The sequence below is a fragment of the Podarcis bocagei genome (assembly GCF_964188305.1).
Source record: "Podarcis bocagei genome assembly, chromosome: 12".
Lineage (NCBI taxonomy): Eukaryota > Metazoa > Chordata > Lepidosauria > Squamata > Lacertidae > Podarcis > Podarcis bocagei.
Genome location: NC_138137.1, coordinates 58,896,915 through 58,920,514, shown reverse-complemented (window position 1 = coordinate 58,920,514; position 23,600 = coordinate 58,896,915). Strand labels below are relative to the sequence as shown.

At 45.7% G+C, this 23,600-nt stretch overlaps 1 protein-coding gene across 2 annotated transcripts in view; it reads right to left on the bottom strand.

Annotated features, from left to right (window-relative positions):
- The window catches only part of LOC308569582 (zinc finger protein 653-like), a 99,033-nt gene extending 75,802 nt beyond the window's left edge, over positions 1–23,231 (bottom strand). The window contains exons 1-2 of one of the 2 annotated variants that reach the window (XR_014000754.1): positions 22,959–23,231; positions 13,140–17,309 (exon numbers count right to left, since the gene is read on the bottom strand). Coding sequence is in view for 1 of the 2 variants with exons in the window: in XM_081163685.1 (XP_081019811.1) it covers positions 15,437–17,269 (1,833 nt within the window). In the remaining variant the exon portion in view is untranslated. Of the gene's footprint in view, positions 1–12,821; positions 17,310–22,958 lie in introns of those variants that run through there. The other variant, XM_081163685.1, reaches the window with a different exon arrangement.
- Positions 23,232–23,600: the final 369 nt, after the last annotated feature.

The window sequence follows — 23,600 nt, the reverse complement described above, 5'->3', positions numbered from 1 at the left end:
CAATCCTCATTTATATGGAGAATGAATGACACTTTATTTGAGAACCCAAAAATAGTAGCGAAAGCAAAAGAGACAATTAAGGATTATTTTGAATGGAATTTACATAAAGAAACCAGTCCGGACACTGTATGGGACGCGAGTAAGTCTGTCATGAGAGGCTTCCTAATCCAGCAAAATAGCCATAAAAAGAAAGAAAGAGAAAGAAAAAAAGAAGAAATTCTGCTTCAACTCATGGAAAATGAGAAAAAATTGATAATAAAACCTAAAGATGAACAAATTAAACAGACTATCAAAATGCTACAAACTCAGTATTCCATGTTGGTGAATCAAGAAGTGGAATGGAAAGTAAAGTTAATGAGACAAAAAATCTTTGAATCGGCAAATAAAACTGGGAAGCTTCTGGCGTGGCAGCTGAGAAAACGTCAAAGTCAAAATTTAATTAATAAAATCAGGATAGGGGAAACAGCTTGACGGAAGATCCAAAAGAAATAAGAAGAGCCTTTCAAGGATTCTATAAGGAACTTTACAGGAAAGAAAAAGAAGATATAAAAAAGATAGAAAGATATCTGGAAATTTACAAAGGAAAACAGATATCGTTGGAGGAAAGAGAACAATTAAACGCCCCAATAACCAATCAAGAAATCCAAAAGTCAATAAAGAAGATGAAACAAGGTAAAGCCCCAGGACTGGATGGGTTAACCTCTAAGTATTATAAATCACTTGGTGAGCAGCTAGTACCGGTTCCAGGGGAAGTAATGAATGCTATTTTACAAGGAAAAGGGAAAATACCAAACTCCTGGAAGGAGGCTTACATAACGTTGATCCCCAAACAAGATACGGACCATCAGAGAGTTAAAAATTTCAGACCGATATCATTGTTAAACAATGACTATAAACTTTTTGCGGACATCTTGGCCAACAGATTGAAGACAATATTAAATGATTTAATTCATAAAGATCAAAACCTTTAATATTCTGAAAATATTCCCCAACTCCGTGCTTCCCAAACTTGGGTCTCCAGCTGTTTTGGGACTACAGTTCCCATCATCCCTGACCGCTGGTCCTGCTAGCTGGGGACGATGGGAGTTGTAGTCCAAAAACAGCTGGAGACCCAAACTTGGGAAGCTGCACCAACTCGTACTTTCAAGAGACACTTACCCTTTTGTGAAACACGTAGATCTTCTGCAAGAGGGGGTGACGATGTCTAGAAGGAAAGCGTAACGCAGTAAGGACTTTGCGGGCAAGAAGAATTGACTCATTTCTTCTCCGTCGCCATCTTGGAGATACACTTTTAGCATTTGCACAGAGAGGTCCCTGTCGGCTTGCTGTTTCCTTTCCAGCTGTTCCGCTGTTTCAGTTGCACAAAACAAATGAAATACCGTGAAAATCCCTGAACCGAGAAGTAATCAACTAGAAATATTATCTTGTGGAAATAAACTAAATAATAAAAAAATCAAAAAGCTGAAGGGAAAAAATGAGAAAACCTAAAATTGGACAAAGCCTTAAAGGGATGCCAGCTACAAACCTCATTTCACTTTCCTCAGAATGAAATGAGATATACGATATCTTTATTGTCATTGTCCCATGCAGAACAATGAAATTGAAAAACTACATAAAACTACTACAAAACTACATAAAACTACATAAAACATTCAAAAACCCCTAAAAAACTCTGAAACCCCATTTTAAAATACACTATACTATAGAGACCCCTTATGCTGCGTTTAGAACCAGAATTACATTTGCGCAGAAACTGTTTCTCAGGCGGCTGGTCCTAGTCTTTATAACCCTGTACCTTCTTCCAGAAGGCAGAAGCTGAAAGAGATCATTTCCGGGGTGCGCACTATCCTGCGCTATCTCTGCAGCTTTCTTATGAGACCTGGAAGCATAGATTTGATTTAAGGTGGGAAGAGTGCGCCCAATTATTCTCTCTGCAGTCTTTACAACCCTGGACAGCATTGTTTTTTCCCTGACTGTGCAGCTCCCAAACCACACACACAGACCATAAGTTAATACACTCTCCACAGTGCAATGGTAAAATGCCATCAACAGGTCCTTTGAGAGATTGTTTTTCCAGAGGATTCTCAGAAAATATAACTTCTGCTGTGCTCTCTTCATCAGGTCTTTGCTGTTTTCTCCCCAGGTTAGGTCATCTCTCAACTCCATTCCCAGAAATCGAAATAGAAAAATCATAAACTTTAAATGACCAAAATTCAAAAATAGGGGGTAGAACAAAATTCTGAAGTATTATAATCCTAGCTTGACCTAGGAAAAGCAAAGCGCAGTAATAAAGGATTGAGGACTCAAAGGTACAGTTTCTAATAGTGAATTTACAAAAAAAAGGTTTGGAAACCTGTTTCAAGCTTGAAAAGGAAGTCCTGTGGGCGTTGTTTGCCATCATTGTCATAACCAGAGCCTAGATCTTTTGCAGCCTTTGGGGAGCTGTGCTCGGCCGAGGCTGCAGGAACTCTGGACGTCTCCAAACTCGCTGGCTCCTGGCTTGGGAAATCTGTCAGTATCTGAACATGAAACAGAAACGTTCAAGCAAATTAAGGAAGTTTTATCTCTTCTGGGTTTAAGTAAAAACCCACTGTCTGTCTGACTGTCGTTGCTGAACTACTCCAAATTATTTGATCTTTTTTATTTTTATTTTTGCAATTCATCTTTCTTAGTTTCTTTTGACAAACATCCATGAAATCACTTTGTAACATCTCAACTTTCCCGTTACTAAGCATGTGATTCTAAAACATAATAAAGAAAACAAAAATATGTACTCAATCATTTAATTCATTTGTATTCCATTTGCACTTGATTCCCCTCCCCTTCTTACTTGGGTCCTCCATTATTATTATTTTAGTTGAATACCCATCATGATGTATCTATATATTTGAAAACCTACTTTCCCTCTATAATTTAAATTTTTTCCTTACAGGAGTTATTCTAAACCAGTCAAAACAATTTAATTCTCCATAATGGACTTTCAGATACTGTTTAAATATATTCCAATCATTTTTGAATTTTTGTTTCATTTGATCTCTTATCTGCCCTGTCAATCCATCTTGGCTGTACTCCATCAACAATCCGCCAATCTTTCTTTGTCGGGAAGATCTCTGATTTCCAATTCTGAGCGATTTTTAAAGCGAATGGGATGTTGATCAGGTCAGCCAAAGGACTGGTTAAAAAGGAACTTATATTCGCTTTAATAAGATTGTCATGTATATTCTTTTTAAGAGGGACAAGAAGGGATCTTGCCAGGAATCTTATAAAGAGAGAGGTTCAGACGAAACTGCAACAAGCAAACCGCTGTGCATTTAAAGGGGGATGTTTAAACTCTGCTAAGACATAGAACTTGCTAACGCAAGTTAGGAAGAATATCATTAAACAATATATCCTCTCTCTGCCTCCCTGAACATTCCCACACTGGCTCCCAGAGAGGAGATCACAGCAGGTTTATGCCTCCCTGTCTTTGGCTACTGTGCCGAGCTAAGCTGTGGTATTGCGAAGAACAGAGAAAACAGCCTTGAAGGAATGGGTTTCCCAAATCTAAAAACCTGTGTAGTCAGTCTGGAACGGGCCCCAAAATCCGCATTTTTCCTTCTCTTGAGCCAAAACCCAGCTGTATAAACAAGTGCTCAAAGCGCTCTCCTTTATCAGTCCGTGACGACAATGGATGGCTTTGGCTGTTCCAGTGGAGCAGGGATGGCGTGTCTGGGTCTTATCTTACATCCTGACCACACTCTGACGTACAGACCTAGTCCGGGAACAGCGCCAGGAGACCTTCTTACCCCAAGATAAGGAATACAGGAAGGGGAACACCCTTTTATGGTTAAGAGTACTGGAGCAGGTACATGTGTGATGTCAACCTGCGTGTATAAGCTGACGTGGCTGGATTCCTGGGGAAGGGAGAAGAGGGTGCCTGGAGGATATATATACTGCATGAAATTTCTCATTTCTTTGGACTTGCTGTGAACTGACCACGCAAGTGCCTTCTGCTATTCGGAGAGCAGAATAAACTCTTTATCTGAATCAACCTCGGTGTCATTTGACTTCCTTCCTCCCGTCCGGGAGCAATACAGACCCCACCAGTCGGTAAAGTCTTAAGAAGGCTACAGCCTCACCTTACCAGGGTCTTGAAAAGGAAAAGGCTCCGACTGAAGCCTTGCGATCAGGAAATACCTTAGTCTTGAGTTTGGGATGCCAAGCTGCAAGGAAAAGACTGCAATAAGTAACCGAGGCCCACAGCATGCAGAACAGCCAAGTTATCAAAATGCCAGGTTTTATTATAACAAAACAATAACACTGTCCTAAACAGGGGGGGGGGGTCTTCTGGCGGTTCCCTCACTGCGAGAAGTGAAGCGACAGGGAACCAGGCAGAGGGAAGGCAGCCCTGTAAAGGGAAGCTTTTCAATGTTCTATTATGTTTTTTCGTATCTCCCGCTTGGACTACTGCAATGCGCTCTACGTGCGGCTACCTTTGAAGGTGACCCGGAAACTACAACTAAACCAGAACGCGGCAGCTACACTGGTGACTGGGAGCGGCCGCCGAGACCACATAACACTGGCCTTGAAAGACCTACATTGGCTCCCAGTACGTTTCCGAGCACAATTCAAAGTGTTGGTGCTGACCTTTAAAGCCCTAAACGGCCTCGGTCCTGTATACCTGAAGGAGCGTCTCCACCTCCATCGTTCTGCCAGGACACTGAGGTCCAGCTCCAAGGGCCTTCTGGCAGTTCCCTCATTGCAAGAAGCCAAGTTACAGGGAACCAGGAAGGTAAATGCATAGCTATCAACTTTGCCCTTTTCTTGCGAGGAATCCTATTCGGAATAAGGGAATTTCCCTTTAAAAAAGGGAAAGGTTGACAGCTATGGGTAAACAAGAAAAGAAAATATGCTCCAAAGTATCAATTTCCTGAGGGACGTGGGTGGTGCTGTGGGTTAAACCGCAGAGCCTTAGGCTTGCCGATCAGAAGGTCAGCGGTTCGAATCCCCGCGGCGGGGTGAGCTCCCGTTGCTCGGTCCCTGCTCCTGCCAACCTAGCAGTTCAAAAGCACACCAGTGCAAGTAGATAAATAGGTACTGCTCCAGCTGAGGCAAGGAAGAAGGGCTACCCCTATGCTATCCATATAATCAGCTTCAGTAATCAATATAGTCATATATGCTCACACATAATCAGGGCTTACAGTATTTTAAAATCCATTTTAAATCAAAGGGAAGCTGTGCCTTAGCTAACTGCATACTGCTTGAAACAGCAAAATTAGGAGCCGACCTTTCCCCTAGAAACATCCGTGTGCCCTGGACAAGGGGAAGACGTGAATCAGAGATACTGGTGCAAAATCCCCTCAGATACAGGCTAAATTAATCCACAGAACAGGAAGAGCAAAACCACAAAATCTCCAAAACTCCCTGTCCTGTCATAACTAGGGGAGAGGTTAGACAGAGCGTCACTGCAAGCAGCGGAAAGCAGAACTGGAACTCCGTGCTTGACCAGTGCTTGACCAGGAGCTGGTAGCGTGGCAAGAAGCTTGCTAATTGGCTAATTTTCGCTGACAATATCGTGAGTCCCTCATGGTTGTCTCATGATCTATGATTTGCTGTGATCTGCTCAGGTATAAAGACCTCTGGATTTCTGTCAATCGGGGTCCCAGTTCCTTTTGGAAGAGATTCCCTACTGGGTCCTTACTGCCTGGCAATAAACTTCACCTTCTTATTCTCCATTGCTGCGACTGCCTGATCCTTATTTAACACCAAGCGAGTACCTGCTTACGTTCACATGCTTCACAGCGGGAAGGTAAACGGCGTTTCCGTGCGCTGCTCTGGTTCGCCAGAAGCGGCTTAGTCATGCTGACCGCATGACCCGGAAGCTGTACGCCGGCTCCCTTGGCCAGTAAAGCAAGATGAGCGCCGCAACCCCAGAGTCGTCTGCGACTGGACCTAATGGTCAGGGGTCCCTTTACCTTTACTAACAAATAGACAATGGGAGAAATTCAACTTCAAAAGGGCAGATTGATGGACTGCAAACTGGCTTTCTTTAGCATAACACTTGATGGATTCTCCAACAGGGAAACAGAGACAGCAAGCACAATTTTATAAAGAAGCGAATATAGCTGGTCATTTTATTTAAAAAGAGGATCAATAATCATTTCTGACTCCGCAGTAACACTACGTAAAAAGACTGACTACCCAATCACATTTTTCACACACAAAAAGCGTAGATCTACACAGGAACTTTCAGAGTTGGATTAGTTTTTGGTTATGACATTACTCACGCAAGTTGGAGACAAGAGAAATTCTTGATATGTAAATCCACACTTCTCTAGTGTTCGTATGAGTTCATCTCTGGCAATACAATACATACATACATATTAAAAAACTATGAATTGGACTATGACAAGTTAAATGCCTCAGGTGTTGTGCTATGTATATTTTCTGCTAGCAAACTGTTGCGCTGAGTCACCCGGACTTAGATGGTCACCAAAAGCCTCCTTCCAATGTAGATATTATATTTTCGATGTCAAATTCCCCCCCCCCCCGGAAACAGCATTTCCCAGCCTAAAGAGACCTTTTGCGTCATTTCTGTGATTCTCCCCCACCCCTCCAGCAAAGAAGAAAATAAGTAATTCCACCAAATGTTATGTACTGAGCTTGGATCCTAGAACAATAGGTAGATGGGGGGCCGCTAGGGGCGCCTTGGAAGATGGCCGACAATACCATCTCTCCGGCTCACACGAGGTTATTTAGGGGCTGATTATGGGAGTACATCAGCCTCCCGGATTCTTCCCAGGGGATGGGAAGATGCAGCCTCGTCCGTGGTTGCCCATATATCACCCCTGAGTTCGAAAGAAGCAGGGGGTGGGGGCACTGGGCGGAAAGCCCTCGAGTGAGCTTTGGATCTCCCTGACGCTGCTTCTAAGAGCGACACTAGTTGCATTACTTAATATTAACAATTGGATTTTAAAAGTACAGTGGTGCCTCGCAAGACGAAAAGAATCCGTTCTGTGATTCTCTTCGTCTAGCGGTTTTTTCGTCTTGTGAAGCAAGCCCATTGACAGATTAGCGGATTAGCGCTATTAGCGGCTTTTAGCGGCTTATCTGCTGATCGGATCAGCTGATAAGCGGCTTAGCGGCTTAGAAAAAGGGGGGGGAAGGAAAAAAACCAGCAGGAACTCGCAAGACATTGTCGTCTTGTGAAGCAAGCCCATAGGAAATTCGTTTTGCGAAGCACCTCCAAAATGGAAAACTCTTTCGTCTAGCGAGTTTTCTGTCTTGCGAGGCATTCGTCTTGCGGGGCACCACTGTAAATGCATATGTTTCGAGCCAAGGAAAGGGTATTTTAGCTGCTAATTAAGCCAGCCACTGAGAAGTCAAGAGTGATGGGAATGGACTGAACAGAAGATGACCTCCAAGATTCACAGCTATGTCGGTATGTTGAAACGGAACGGAAAGGGGGGGGGGCAAGCCCCTTCTTTTTTTATTTATGATACTGCCTAACAACCCCTCCCCTAGAAGAACCGTCGCACAACTGACAGCAAGTGAGAATGGAAAATTACTGTGTGGAATAAACTGTGTGGAAATGAAACTATTAATTAAAGGCTTTGCTTTTTGGAAGATACGGAAAGAAAATGAAAGGCTCTCTGGTGACACAGTCCTTAATCGGGATCTGCCATGATGAGACAGACTAAGTTGAGAAATAGATAGTCAGAGGGAGAGGTGAGCCATTGCTTTGTTATTATGTTTGGATTGTGTGTTTGAGTTGGCAAAACCTTCACTGGAAAGACTGATTTATGGTGCAACTGGTCTGGGAAGATTAATGAGCAGACGCTTAGACTTTATTACATCGGAACAGACTAAAATGGTGCCTGCCGCTCGAGCAGGACTGTTGGATCAGCGTGTGGTGATTTAAGGAGAGCCTTACAAAGTTCACACAGAAAAATAACAATGTTTGGTTTAACTCACCTGCGAAAACAACTCAGAGGTTATTAAGATGAAAAGTGATAACAACAAGAAGGCTGGAAGATGGGATTTGTGAACATCAAAAGCAGCAGAAATATGAGATGATTGGACCCTTACTGAGCTCGAAACATGGGAACCCCCAACAAAATTTAAAATTTGGCAAAATATTCGGACTACATAATATGTATTGGTATAATTTGGAATTATTAATGTGATATGATTGGATTGTTAAATGGAAAACTTAATAAAAATTATTATAAAAAAAGAACAATAGGTAGATAGGATCCTAGAATGCAACAACCTGATTGGCCTGCGAGAGCAGCCCAATCAGGCTCCAGCAGGGAAGCAGAATCAGCCAATCAGACGGGACCCGTTGTGTAAATAATGTGTATAAAAGCCTAAGGTTTGGAGGGAAATTCATTCACTGTTTACAAGCTGAACAAAGAGCATGAAATCACGTTGCAACTGAGTATATTTCACCATACCTGGCAGAGGATGTTTCAAAGCCTTTGACGTTTTCCAAAAGTAAATATCTGGGTAGCTTGGCTAGTCTGCAAAAGAATTTGTTTATAAAGGATAGTTAATAAAATGATACGGTTTGGATCAAAACAGTGGCGTAGCGTGGGGGGTGCAGGGGGGGCCGGCCGCACTGGGCGCAACATCTGGGGGTTAGAGTTAGGGGGCGCAAATCCATGGGTTAGGGGGCGCAAATCCACGGGTTAGGGGGTGCAAATTACTTGCCTTGCCCCGGGTGCTGACAACCCACGCTACGCCACTGGATCAAAACTTCCATTAAACTAAGATGCCTTCTGCATTTGACATCTGAACCGTGTGGCAGCCCATTTCTCTCAAAAGATGACCAAATAATAATAATAATAAAATAAAAATATAAAAATTCAGCATTTCTAGGATCAGGGGCCCCAGGCAGAGAAAGCATGTGATCGTTATTTCAGTAACACAAGAGCTAGTGGAATCTGAATATTGATCCTGTGTATTTGAGAGCTTGCAGCATTACTGCAAGCCAGTTTGAGAGCCGGTGTGGTGTAGTGGTTAAGAGCGGTGGACTCGTAATCTGGTGAACCGGGTTCGATTCCCCGCTCCTCCACATGCAGCTGCTGGGTGACCTTGGGCTAGTCACACTTCTCTGAAGTCTCTTAGCCCCACTCACCTCACAGAGTGTTTGTTGCGGGGGAGGAAGGGAAAGGAGAATGTTAGCCGCTTTGAGACTCCTTAGGGGAGTGATAAAGCGGGATATCAAATCCAAACTCTTCTCTTCTTCTTCTACTCAGACATGCTTGGCCAAGGAAGATTAGAAGTGTGTTTGCAGACTTCCAGGTAACATTACCCACCCAAACTAGACTGGAGAGGTTGCACAAAACGGTTTGCTTACAGAGCAGTACTTCTGTGTGTATTTCAGAAAATCTAGAGAAGGGAAATCGCCTTAAGGAAAGCCACTTTTGAGCTGATTACCTTGGAAGAATATCCAGAATATAGAGAAAGCTCCGGGTCCTGGGGTCCGAAACATCGCCCTGTCGGCCGATTCTACAGACAAGGAAGAGAAGAGAATCAAAGCTATTGGCAAACGTGACTCAACTTTCTTGCATGGAGCTCTGAGTTCTGACTAGAGAATTTATTCCATCTTACATTTCACACAAATAAGAGTTTGGTGTGGAAGCCCCATTCAAGGTAGACCCATTGGAATTAACAGACATGCCTAACTTAGAGAGATTACTCTCAGTGGGTCGACTGCAAGTAAAACTTAACATTTATTAATTAAATTTATTAATATTTATTTATTAAATTTGTACGCCACCATATATATCTAAAGGTTTTATTATGTAGCCTGGTGCAATGTACATCTAAGAGTATTGTTTTTTGTTTCTTTACTTTATTAAATGTCATTAATTTTTGTACTATTGTACTTCATTAAAAAAAAAAACCTTAAATGAAAAAAAAGTCAAGCTATCCGATATCCCTTCTGGAAGGAAGCATTTAATACCGTAAGATCCACATCAGCACACGTTTTCCTCTCCCTTTAAACAGAAACGGGGAATTTGAAACACGCACCTCGTAAAGGGTTGACAAGGAGGGCTCATCAAGATCATATCGAAAGACAACCTGTCAAAGTCCTTCAGGGATATTCCCTAAATAAATAAATCAATTAGGCATTTTACGTTATGAATAAGATAATAATAATAATAATAATTTTTTATTTATACCCCGCCCTTCCCGGTTCAGAAAACCGGGCTCAGGGCAGTTAACAGCAAATTTAAAACAATTGATGCAACAAAAAACAGCATAAAATACAGTATAAAACATGAATAACAATAAATTCAGAATTAAAAATCAATTTAGGGGGGAAATCCATCCAATAAACATTAGATGATCACCAGGGCTAGCTGGCTAAATTAGTCCTATTTGGGCCAACGAGGAGACCAGAGGAGAATTAGCTGTGGGATCCCAGAGCGGGTAATCTTCATAAAAAGGGGAGGGGAGGGAAGGAAGGGGAATAAAAGATCAGGCTAAGTTCAAATTGAAAGCCGGGCGGAATAGCTCTGTCTTACAGGCACGACGGAAGGTGGTTAAATCCTGCAGGGCCCTGGTCTCATGGGACAGAGCATTCCACTAGGTCGGAGCCACCACTGAGAAGGCCCTGGCCCTGGTGGAGGATAGTCTGACTTCCTTAGGGCCCGGGACCTCTAAACTATGGTTATTCATGGACCTTAAGGTCCTCTGCGGGGCAGACCAGGAGAGGCAGTCCCATAAATACGAGGGCCCTAAGCCACAAAGGGCTTTCATTCTTTCCTTCTGTGTTAAAATAGGATGTGTTCACATTCCATTTTGCATGTTGCCGCTTTAGTTTATAAAAGTAACGCTGCTAAATCCAGGTGTTTTGTCATAAGGATAGCCATTCTCTAATACACAGACGATGTTCTTTGCAGTTGCGGTTAAGTCACGTCAAAGGGCCAGTAGGACTGTGCATAGCCCAGAATTTTATTAGCTAATCCCTTTAAGAGAACAGTAGGAACAGCTCCAAAGTTATTCCAACGAGATGAATAGTGGAAGCTTACAAAAATAAAAAATAAAAATAGATTAGAAACCTTTCAAAACTTTGTCAAAATTTAAACGGCTTCAAGAAGCAAACACTGCATTTTTAAGAGAGTTGTCGATGCTCAAACAAAGGCGCTAGGCAGTCATAGAGTCAATAGAATTGTAGACTTGGAAGGGACCCTGGAGATTATCCAGTCCAATCCGCTGAAATGCAGGAATATGCAGCTAAGCTGTCCCATACGGGGACTGAACCAGCGGTGAACACAGTTCTTTAAGGGCGAGTGATCTGTGTTCACAATAGGCCATCCAGTGCTGGATTTATATATAAGCTGAACAAGCTATAACTCAGGGCCCCACTCTCTTGGGGCCCCCCCAAAAAATAAAAGGGGGGGACTGGATGTACATTTCCAAAATATAAGATAAAAAAATAAATTAAAATAAAACCTACATACAGCAACAGTGTTTTGTTTGCTCTGAGCCTGGCTTCAGCTGGGGAGGGCAGGATATAAATAAATTATTATTATTATTATTATTATTATTATTATTATTATTATTATTATTATTATTTTACTATTTGTGTTGTGCAGGCTCCTATGATGTAAGTAAAGGGCCCCACCTGCTAGCCTGCTCCCTAAAATATCACAGGTTTGCTCCTTTCTATATATAGGGTGCCTACATTCTGCATGTTCAAATGGCTTGAGATACCTATTAGGTCCATAAATTAGCATATATTCAACACAAAAAACGGCAACAATTTGTTGTTGACAAAGGACAGCTGGCCATAGAAAGGGCCCCATTACCTTCAGGAGCTGAGGGCCGCATCAAACCTGAATCCGGCCCTGCGAGAACCCTATCTGCAACATAATGTACCAACTGCAATGTCTGATCTGGGTTCAAGGGCAGACCCACATAAGACGGCTTTACAGTAATCCAGCCTCCAAGTTACCAGCAACACGGGTCCCTGTGGCTTTGGTGGAAACACCCAGTTTGCTTTCTTACTCACCCTGACCTGTCAGTTCAACCTGGACTGAGATCAGAACTCCAAATTGGCAAGGGAATTATTTTTGCATCGTCCCGACTACTCACCTCGATCGTCTTAGGCCACAGTGGGGTGGCGGGAAAGTTGTGAATGTAAACCTCATTGGCCACTGTGTTCACATCAACGGCGGCCGCGATTTTGGCAGGGATGCCGCTCGCTAGAATTTAAGCAGGGAACAGTCAGGAGAGTCAGTTTAAGAAGAACACCACTGGTGGTGGTGTTTTTTTAATCATTTAGTTAACAATTATGTCCTCCATAAACTCAGTTGTGCTTATTCCTGTTGCTTAAATGAAACTGCTAGTCAGCTGTTCTAATAATAATAACAATAATAATAATTTTTATTTATACCCTGCCCTCCCCAGCCAGAGCCGGGCTAAGGGCGGCTGACACCAATAAAATTACAGTAAAAACATAATAGGGGGGAAAGGGGGGGAGGAAATAATAATTTATTTATACCCCACCCATCTGATTGGGTTTTCCCAGCCACTCTGGGTGGCTTCCAGCAAAATATAAAAATACAATAATTCATCAAATATTAAAAGCTATTAAACATTAAAAGCTTCCCTAAACAGGGCTGCCTTCAGATGTCTTCTAAAAGTCAGGGAGTTGTTTATTTCCTTGACATCTGGTGGGAGGGCGTTCCACAGGGCGGGCGCCACCACCAAGAAGGCCCTCTGCCTGGTTTCCTGTAACCTCACTTCTCGCAATGAGGGAACCACCAGAAGGCCCTCGGGAGATGGACCCGTGTCCGGGCAGAATGGTGGGGGTGAAGACGCTCCTTCGGGTATACTGGACCGAGGCCGTTTAGGGCTTTAAAGGTCAGCACCAACTCTTTGAATTGTGCTCGGAAACGTACTGGGAGCCAATGTAGGTCTTTCAGGACCAGTGTTATGTGGTCTCAGCGGCCGCTCCCAGTCACCAGTCTAGCTGCCACGTTCTGGATTAGTTGCAGTTTCCAGGTCAGCTTCAAAGGTAGCCCCATGTAGAGTGCATGGCAGTAGTCCAAGCGGAAGATAACCAGAGCATGCACCACTCTGGCAAGACAGTCTGCGGGCAGGGAGGGTCTCATCCTGTGTACCAGATGGAGCTGGTAGACAACCGCCCTGGACACAGAATTGACCTGCGCCTCCATGGACAGCTGTGAAGTGGTCACACTGGGAAATAGTAAAGTCCTGGCTTTTAAAATCTGCAGCCATTGAAAACTTCAAGTAAACTTTATTTCCATGCTATTCCAATAAGCTGTAAAAGTACAGGAGCCTCAGGACACCAGAAACAATAACTGCCGGAGTTTTTAATTCCTAGCACCCAGCCCTACTCCCTTGAAACCAAACATGTTTATGTGGGAGGTTATTCCAGTTAAATTAATCAACTCAAAATAATCGATAAAGTCTCCCTTCAACCCAGGTGTGTGCTGTGTCCCTGTATTGTGGGACGCCTCTAGTTGTTTAGATGATTAAGGGTTCTGTTCCAGATAGCCATGTAATTGCAAACCAATGTGTTTAAATTGTTAAAAGCAACCAGTTAGTATTTGCAGTTCTTCGTTTTCCAGCCAAAGAGCCATCTTATATTGTAGTCTCTTTTTTTAATGTTTATTGAGTTTTTATGGTAAGTACAAATCATAGGCGCAAAATCAAAAAGATACAGAGCTTTCAAAAGATCCATGAATTTCATCACATCATAATTTCAGTGGTAACTTCCTGTTCCTCCCTGATCGAGGGTCCCAATAATTATTATTTTCTCGTACTGTTCGTTATCACTCTTGAGTTTCTTCTAGCTTTGTAACATTGCCTACTTTTGTACAGAGGTCACTCCAAGGCTATATTTGCACTCCCCACCCCCCACCCCTCAGCCAAAGAGTCATCTTGTATTGTAGTCAATAGATACAAACCCGTCATGTGAATCCGATATAGTTTTCCCACTGAAGTCAGCCTCTCTGTAAGTACAGTGGTACCTCGGGTTAAGAACTTAATTCGTTCTGTTCTTAACTTGAAACTGTTCTTAACCTGAAGCACTACTTTAGCTAATGGGGCCTCATGCTGCCAACGTGCCGCCGGAGCATAATTTCTGTTCTCATCCTGAAGCAAAGTTCTTAACCCGAGGTACTACTTCTGGGTTAGCGGAGTCTGTAAGCTGAAGCATCTGTAACCTGAGGTACCACTGTAGTGGTAGGCAATTGGACCCTCCTACCTCAGACCCAAGCATCAAATTGCCAGACAAGAAAGGTGCTGTTTAGCAGCAAACAAAGTACAGTGGTACCTCTGGTTACATACCGTATTTTTTGCTCTATAAGATTTGTTTTTTCCCTCCTAAAAAGTAAGGGGAAATGTGTGTGCGTCTTATGGAGTGAATGCAGGCTGCACAGCTATCCCAGAAGCCAGAACAGCAAGAGGGATCGCTGCTTTCGCTGCGCAGTGATCCCTCTTGTTGTTCTGGCTTCTGAGATTCAGAATATTTTTTTTCTTGTTTTCCTCCTCCAAAAACTAGGTGCGTCTTATAGTCTGGTGCGCCTTATGGAACGAAAAATACGGTGCTTAATTCGTTCCGGAGGTCCGTTCTTAACCTGAAACTGTTTTTAACCTGAGACACCACTTTAGTTAATGGGGCCTCCCGCTGCCGCCGAAGCACGATTTCTGTTCTCATCCTGAAGCAAAGTTCTTAACCTAAGGTACTATTTCTGGGTTAGCGGAGTCTGTAAGCTGAAGCATATGTAACCTGAAGCGTATGTAACCCGAGGTACCAATGTACTGGTAGTTTAATTGGCTAAGATTCTTCTTGTCTATTAATATAGCATCATTTCCCCTCTTGTGGAGAGCTGTAGCAGCACAGTCTCCAGATCTGATGCTGTTTTGAACAATTCCCCACCGCTCCACCCCGATACCTGAGAACACCTGCACAACAGAACAAAAACTTGAAGTCTGTCACCATCTGCTCTTAAAAAAAGCTGATGAACGCCACACTCAGGGGCCAGCAAGCTTTTTCAGCCGTGGGCCGGTCCACCGTCCCTCAGACCCTGTGGTGGGCCGGACTATACTTTGGAAAAAAAAAAATGAACGAATTTCTATGCCCCACAAATAACCCAGAGATGCATTTGAAATCAAAGCACACGTTCTACTCATGTAAAAACACCAGGCAGGCCCCACAAATAACCCAGAGATGCATTTTAAATAAAAGCACACGTAAAAACACGCTGATTCCTGGACCATCCGCGGGCCGGATTGAGATGGCGATTGGGCCACATCCGGCCCCCGGGCCTTAGTTTGCCTACCCGTGGATTATGGGATGCAGTTCTCTGCTGCAGGTAACACACATCACATCTCCAGCTGTGAATGTGCAAAGAAGTGCCCTCCATTGGCTGGGAACCTATAATGGGGCAATAATAAATAAATAAGGTCTGGATCAGGCAGCTTTGAGATCCGGGTGGCTCTTTAGCTTGTGGAACTTGACGCTGTCCAGTTTCTCAAAGCGCTTTCCGCAGTGCTCGCAGGTGAAGTTGTACTGGGCCTCCGAGGTGTGTTTCTTCATGTGCCAGTTGAGAGACGCTCGCTGCCGGCACTGGTAACCGCAGATCTCGCACTGGAGCGGCGTCTCCCCTGTGTGCGTCCGGCGGTGGACTTCCAGGTGGTTCTTGCGCTTGAAGGATTTCCCGCAGGTCTCGCAGGTGAATTCGCGGACTCCGGAGTGGATGATCATGTGTCTCCGGAGGTGGTTGGAGAGATAGAACTTCTTGCCACAACCTGGGTGGGGACACACCTTCGTCTTCCCCTTCCGGTGGACGAGGTTAACGTGGTTCTGGAAACTGCTAAGTGCTACATAGACCTGGGTGCACCCTTCATAGGGGCAGTGGAACATCTCCAGCATGCCGTCGGCGTCCATCACCCGGCCCCTTTTGCTCCTCCTCCTCTTCTCGGGCTCCTTTGGAATCTCGTAGATGATGGAGGACATGTTGATGCCCTCGGTCTCCTCCTCTGCTTCCAGCCCCACACTCTCAGGGTCTGGCTCTGGGTCACAGGGCGCCCTTATTTCCGCCGGGGGCTGTGGCTCCTCCTTTTTGAGCTCAAAAAGCTCCTCGTTTTCTCGTTTGGTTTCAATGTATTCCACACTCTCCATGCTACTGGGCTGTCCGGTCCCAGGCTCCGTCTGGGCATAGGCCGCCGCCACGCCCTCAATCATGGCGCAGGGCAGCTCCTCTGCGCCCGTGCTGGTGACGTTCAGCTGGATGCCCTCAGCTGTGAGGGCATCATAGCCAGGCCCGGCGATGATGATCACCTGTGAGCCCTGCGCCACACCTTGAACGGGGCAGCTGGCCACCACCTCACTAAGCGTCTCTGGCGTCACGTTGTCAAAGAGAGTCCCGTGGCCCGAACTCATCTGCACCGGCACCGGAACGCACACCACAGTTTCCATGGTCTGTGGGCCGCCGAGGGGTGGGCACACGCCAGGCCCCTGCTCTGACGCCAGGTTCTCAATATGGTGCTCAAACGGAATGTGGATGCCGTCCCGAGTGATGAGGCCACTTGCGCTCTCGCCCTCCTTATTTTCTGTCGGCCGCCGCTGCGTCTGGCCCTCTGACCGCTCTTCGGCCTCCGAACTAGAGCTCTCGTCGGAATTCCCGCAGCTTCCGGCATGGCCGCCCTCGTTCTCGGAGTCGCTGAGCGGCTTGAGAGGCGAGTGCAAGTCCTGGAAATAGCGGTGGCCCGCTTCGCACTGCCACACGGCCGTCGTGTACATCTCAAAGGTGGGGTCCAGCTCAGAGAGGTGGGGCTCGTAGGGGCAGCGGTTTTTGTGGTCTTCGTACCAGATGACGACGTTCTTCAGGCAGTTCACGTTCCGCCGCCTTCTCTTCTTCCGTTGCGGCTCGTACGGCAGCTGCTCCCAGAGTTTCCCTCGGTGCCCGGCCCGCTGCTCCCGTTCCAGTCCCAGCAAGTACGCGGCCAGCTTGGCGTCACTCCAGCCGCTGCGTTGCCTCAGGTTCGACCACGGGCCGTGGGACTCGCCCAGGTAGACGCGCCGCATGTCGTATTTCTTCCGGGACTCGAGGCGGCGCTGGGCTCGGTCGGACTCCGTTAGCCGCGGCCTACCCCGGGCCTTGCGGCCACCCCGGGCTTTCCGGCTCCCCTGCGCCGGGTCTCCATCTCCGGCAGCGGCTTCCTCCTCTTCCTCTTCCTCTTCCTCCTCGGGTTCCCCGCCATCCTCGTCGCCCGTGGCCGGGCCGTGCTCAGAGTCGCTCATCCCTGGCCGGTAGCTAAGTTGTCCTAGTGCAGTTGCACTTCTGTAGAGAGAATGGGAAACTTGACTTGAGCAGATGGTTGCAATTTCTTGGGATGTGTCAGAATTAAAATTAACTTGCTAGAAAACAAGACACTTCTTTTCTAAACCTTCACAGGTTCAAATTTCATTAAAAAAAATTATTAAGGTTTATAGAGAAAAATAGAAAACATATATTCTCCCCGTTTTTTTAACCAAACCAAAAATCTAGACAATAGAAGTGCAAAAAGGGAGTGGAGAAAGAAATGAAGGAAAAGAACTGAAAAGGGAATTGATATAAATATTGGAGAAAGTGGTGGTCAGGACACACCCCTGTCTTACTCCATTACAGGTGGGTAGTAGTAGTAGTAGTAGTAATAGTAATAATAATAATAATAATAATAATAATAATAATAATAATAATAATAATTAATAATAATTTATTATTTATACCCCGCCCATCTAGCTGGGCTTCCCCAGCCACTCTGGGCAGCTTCCAACAAAATATTAAAATACCGTAATACATCAAACATTAAAAGCTTCTCTAAAGCTTCTCTAAACAGAGCTGCCTTCAGATGTCTTCTAAAAGTCTGGTAGTTGTTTATCTCTTTGACATCTGGTGTGATGGCGTTCCACAGGGCGGGCGCCACCACCAAGAAGGCCCTCTGCCTGGTTCCCTGTAGCTTTGCTTCTTGCAGTGAGGGAACCGCCAGAAGGCCCTCGGAGCTGGACCTCAGTGTCCAGGTAGAACAATGGGGGTGGAGACTTGTTAACCAACCAGCATAATTGCATCTGACTTTCAAATGTGTGTTTTCATAAGAGTGTGAGCTGAGTCTTAGCAATGTTAGTAGCCTCAAACTCTCCCTATAACCTGCTTCTGAGAATTGAATCGAAGGCTGATTTAAAGTCAATAAATGCAGCATGCAGGCCTTCTTTAGTTGCTGACTTTTCAGCAATAAACTGAAGCATTGGTCCTCGATCAACTGTGGATCGCCCCACTCTGAAACTGGCTTGCTCATCTTTGAGGATGTTTTCTTGCTCTGTCCAGTCTAATAGTTTCTCCTACAGGCATTTAATTTGCTGGTTACACTCAGGAGACTGATTGGTCTATAGTTTGCTGGGTCTGGTATTTCACTTTTTCGTGAATTGGGATTATACCCCAGTCCTAAGGTATATGTCATATGTGGTCAGTACATGTGAATAAAGATGCAAGTATAGGAACCCACCAACCTAATGTTTGCTTTCAGCAATTTGGGGAGAACGTTGTCACACCCGCGAGCTCTGCCTGGTTTTAATTTAGAGATGATACATCAGATTTCTTAGGAGGAGACTGGGAGCCACACTGGGAAATTTTGGTGTTAAGTCTTAGATGGTGCTTGATAAGTTAGTCCTGACACAAAGACGGTACTAAAATATGCTACCCAGGAGTTTGGAGAGATAAAGTACAGTAGTACCTTGGGTTACGGACTCTACTAACCCAGAAACAGTACCTCAGGTTAAGAACTTGGCTTCAGGATGAGAACAGAAATCGTGCTCCGGTGGCACGGTGGCAGCAGGAGGCCCCATTAGCTAAAGTGGTGCTTTAGGTTAAGAACAGTTTCAGGTTAAGAACGAACCTCCAGAACGAATTAAGTTTTAAGCTGAGATACCACTGTATTCCATACCTCTGGTTGCGAACAGGATCCGTTCCGGAGCCCCATTCACGACATGAGCAGAACACAACCCGCGTCTGCATGGGTTGCGATTCGCCGCGTCTGCACATGCGCGAGCAGCGAAACCCAGAAGTTCCTGTACTTCCGGGTCACTGTGGGACGCAACCTGAAAAGATTTAACCTGAAGCAAACGTAACAAGAGGTATGACTGTGCTTGCTGTCGTTTTTGGCCACACACTTAAACACATGTCAGAAGGTGGTAGAGTCTTTCCATGTGTTTCTCTGCCACACATGCCAGGTCAAGTCCTCCACTCACGATCCAAGTCGTGGATGACCGCTGCCTTGTGAATCATTGACCTGGCATTGCACAGCAGCACCTTCAGGTCATGTGGGTCTCCCTTGGCGATTCGGGTAGCATTCCGGTCAAGACCAGACTTAGAGGCAGGGATAGTCTTCAAACAACGACTAATCCTGCCTCCTCGGTAATGATGTGGTCTGGTCTTAGCAGGACTGCTCCTCCTGCCCATGATCACGGAGATCGGGTGTCCCAGCCCGGTCCCAGATCGGAACTTGCCCCAGCCATTCTGTTAGCTGGGGCCCACTCCCAGGCAGCCCTGACCCTTCCCCTTAAGAACAGAACACAAACCATACAACAAAGGAATGGAACAGTAGAAACTAATAATAATAATAATTTACAATTATACTAAAATGAAACTAATCCCCTGTCCCAACAGAGCCAAAACAAAACAGAAAAACAAAATTTTAAATGCCACAGATTAATATTAATAATAATATTTTTTTATTTCTACCCTGCCTATCTGGGTGGGTTTCCCCAGCCACTCCAGGCAGCTTTCAACATAACATTAAAAGCATAATAAAACATCAAACGTTAAAAACTTCCCTAAACAGGGCTGCCTTCAGATGTCTTCTAAATGTCAGGTAGTTGTTTATTTCCTTGACATCTGATGAGAGGGCATTCCACAGGGTGGGCACCACCACCGAGAAGGCCCTCTGCCTGGTTCAATGTAACCTCACTTCTCGCAGGGAGGGAACCACAAGAAGGCTCTCGGCGCTGGACCTCAGTGTCCGGGCAGAACGATGGGGGTGGAGATACTTCTTCAGGTATACAGGACTGAAGCCATTTAGGGCTCTAAAGGTCAGCACCAACACTTTGAATTGTGCTCAGAAATGTACTGGGACCCAGTGTAGATCTTTCAAGACCAGTGTTATGTGGTCCCGGCGGCCACTCCCAGTCACTAGTCTAGCTGCCGCATTCTGGATTAATTGCAGTTTCTGGGTCATCTTCAAAGGTAGCTCCATGTAGAGCGCATTGCAGTAGTCTAAGCGGGAGATAACTAGAGCATGCACCACTCTGGCCAGACAGTCCGCGGGCAGGGAGGGTCTCAGCCTGCGTACCAGATGGAGCTGGTAGACAGCTGCCCTGGACACAGAATTGACCTGCGCCTCCATGGACAGCTACGAGTGCAAAATGACTCCCAGGCTGCGCACCTGGTCCTTCAGGGGCACACTTACCCCATTCAGCACCAGGGAGTCCTCCACACCTGCCTGCCTCCTGTCCCCCAAAAACAGTACTTCTGTCTTGTCAGGATTCATCCTCATTCCGTTAGCTGCCATCCATCCTCCAACTGCCTCCAGGGGTATTAGTGGGGATGGGATTAGGGGCAGTTTACCTACTTCTTCCCTGCTTTAAGCATGGTTTGTCTGAACCTGTTTGGCGTCGTGGGTTTTTTACTCGGTTAGTTGGGGAGGAATGGGTATGACGTGGCAGGGGTATTTTCAACTGTGTCTCTCTCCAGGTGTACCCATTGTTTTGACTCGTCTTCTAGGATATATGGGGTTATGTAGCACTCCCAGGCAGCCCTGACCCTTGCGTCTTAAGAACAAAATGCAAACTATACAATAAACCAATAAAACAGTAGAAACGTTTAAAAAAAACCCCAAAACCTACATTTATACTAAAATCAGGGACGCGGATGGCGCTGTGGGTTAAACCACCGATCAGAAGGTCGGCGGTTCGAATCCCCGCGACAGGCTGAGCTCCCGTTGCTCTGTCCCTGCTCCTGCCAACCTAGCAGTTCGACAGCACGTCAAAGTGCAAGTAGATAAATAGGTACCACTCCAGCAGGAAGGTAAACGGTGTTTCCGTGCGCTGCTCTGGTTCGCCAGAAGCGGCTCAGTCATGCTGGCCACATGGAAGCTGTACGCCGGCTCCCTCGGCCAATAGAGCGAGATAAGCGCCGCAACCCCAGAGTCGTCCACGACTGGACCTAATGGTCAGGGATCCCTTTACCTTTAAACTAATCCCCAGCCCACCTAAACAATTATCCCACCCCAACATAGCAAAAAACAAACAAACAAAAAACCCAACATTTGAAACGCCACAGATTAAAAACTATTTTAAAACATTTAAAAGCATTTTTTATTGTTGCTGCCTCTCTGGAGCCTTGTAGCTCCTGTTCAGGGTAAGTGTGGGCCAAACCCCCTAGGCCGGGTGGAAAGGGCCTTGCATCAGGGAAGCAGTTCTTCCTTCTAACACTCGGGCAGTTGTCCAATTTGGGCCTCTGTACATTTCGTATTGTTCGAGATTTTTTTTCCATGGCGATATATTCATGGTCAAATCAGTGCTCGGATTGTTTAATGTGTAGCTTGGATTTCAAAGGGGACGCGGGTGGCGCTGTGGGTTAAACCACAGAGCCTAGGGCTTGCCGATCAGAAGGTCGGCGGTTCGAATCCCCGCCACGGGGTGAGCTCCCGTTGCTCGGTCCCTGCTCCTGCCAACCTAGCAGTTCGAAAGCACATCAAAGTGCAAGTAGATAAATAGGTACCGCTCTGGTGGGAAGGTAAACGGCGTTTCCGTGCGCTGCTCTGGTTCGCCAGAAGCGGCTTAGTCATGCTGGCCACATGACCCGGAAGCTGTATGCCGGCTCCCTTGGCCAGTAAAGCGAGATGAGCGCCGCAACCCCAGAGTCGGTCATGACTGGACCTAATGGTCAGGGGTCCCTTTACCCTTTACCTTTACCTTTGGATTTCAAAAGGAGTTCCAAGAGCACGACTGACACATCTAGACTCTTAAGCCCAACACATTATAGACACAAAAGTGCTATAAATATGGCAGGGATTTAAGAGCAGCTGTAGCATATGGAAACCAGCCATACATGCCTCTATGGACTCGCTGTCCAACCCACGGTAGAAAGTTTCCTATGTTTGAAGAATGACTATAGTAAGTGCCAAGATAAATTTCCAGACTTATCTTGGGTGCACAAAATCTACTTAACCTACAACAAAATACTAGCTTCCTGGGGCCAGGCAGAGGAGCATCAATTCAACTCGATCCTTTCTCCACTCGCTCGCCTGTGTTGCAAATCTCTGCCTTTTACGGCGACCAGGCTTAAACGAGAATCTAATACAAAACTCTTTTAGCAACGTCCAGAAAACAAACTTGAGGGGGAATTTCCCACGCTTGCAGGGCGTGCGTGCGTGTGTGGACCGCTTCCTGCGTATTTTCTGCGTCTTGCACCTCCTGTTAATAGCAGAAGAGCAAGGGGAGGGGGGGTAATAATAATAATAATATATTTTTAGTTATACCCCACCCTTCCTGGTTCAAAAACCAGGCTCAGGGCAGCTAACCACAAATTTAAAACCCTTAATTATAAAAGCAGCATAAAACACACTATAAAAACATGAATAACAATAAAATTCAAAAATTTTTGGAAGCCTTGCAGTAGGGATAAAACAAGTGTTCCGGCAACTCTGGAGTTTGCAACTGAAGCTAGAAGCTGGACAGAGAGGGGGGGGGGGTATCCGAACCACAGCAATACTCTGAAAACTGTCTCCAAAAGCCCTGGCTTGGAGAGGAGAAAATCTTGTTTTTCCTATTCCTGATCTGAGCATCTTTCTCCTCCCCAGCCCGGAAGCCAAGCCTTGCAAAGGATGCTCTGGAGGCAGGGATACTGCTGCAGCTTGCATGCATGAACCCAAAGGGAGGGCAAGGTCCAAGATACCTTTCAACGCCTGGTGCATCCCTCCAATGCCACTATACAGCTCCAAAACACGCAGGGACTCCATTTCTCCTCTTCCCCAGCAGAAAGTGCAACCACAGCTGGTGCAGCTGGCTCGTCTGCGCCCGCAGCTTGCAAGCAGCAAGCACCTTCCGTTCCGCAGCTCTTTGGTTCCTCCTTTCCTGCCCAGCAACCGTTTCTCCCCAGCCAGCCAAGTCCAGGTAGCGTCCCTCCCCTCACTTTTCCCACGCCTCTAGGATAACTCCAGGAAAAGGTCGACCTGCAGACTGCAGCCTCTGCCCGCCCTGATTTGCATCTGCAAAAAAACAAAACAAAAAAACAAATATTGCAATTTTATTTTATTTTTATTTTGGAGTGTGCAATTTCCCTCCCCCTTCAGGGTGTTGTGAGAATTGCACCCCTGAGAATTGCACATGAGGGGTGCATGTAAATAAACGCTCCCCGTGTGACCGTACCTCCAAGCCAAGCACTGCCGGGGGGAGGGAAAGGAAAAAGACCCCTTTTCTCTGAGCTGATTGGGTCAAGAAAATCCTTGAAGGCTCAGCAGTGCCCCCCCTACTGTGTTCCCTAGGCGATCTGGCTGAAACCTCTAGCTCTGCAAACTGGATAGGTTGTTATTCCAGG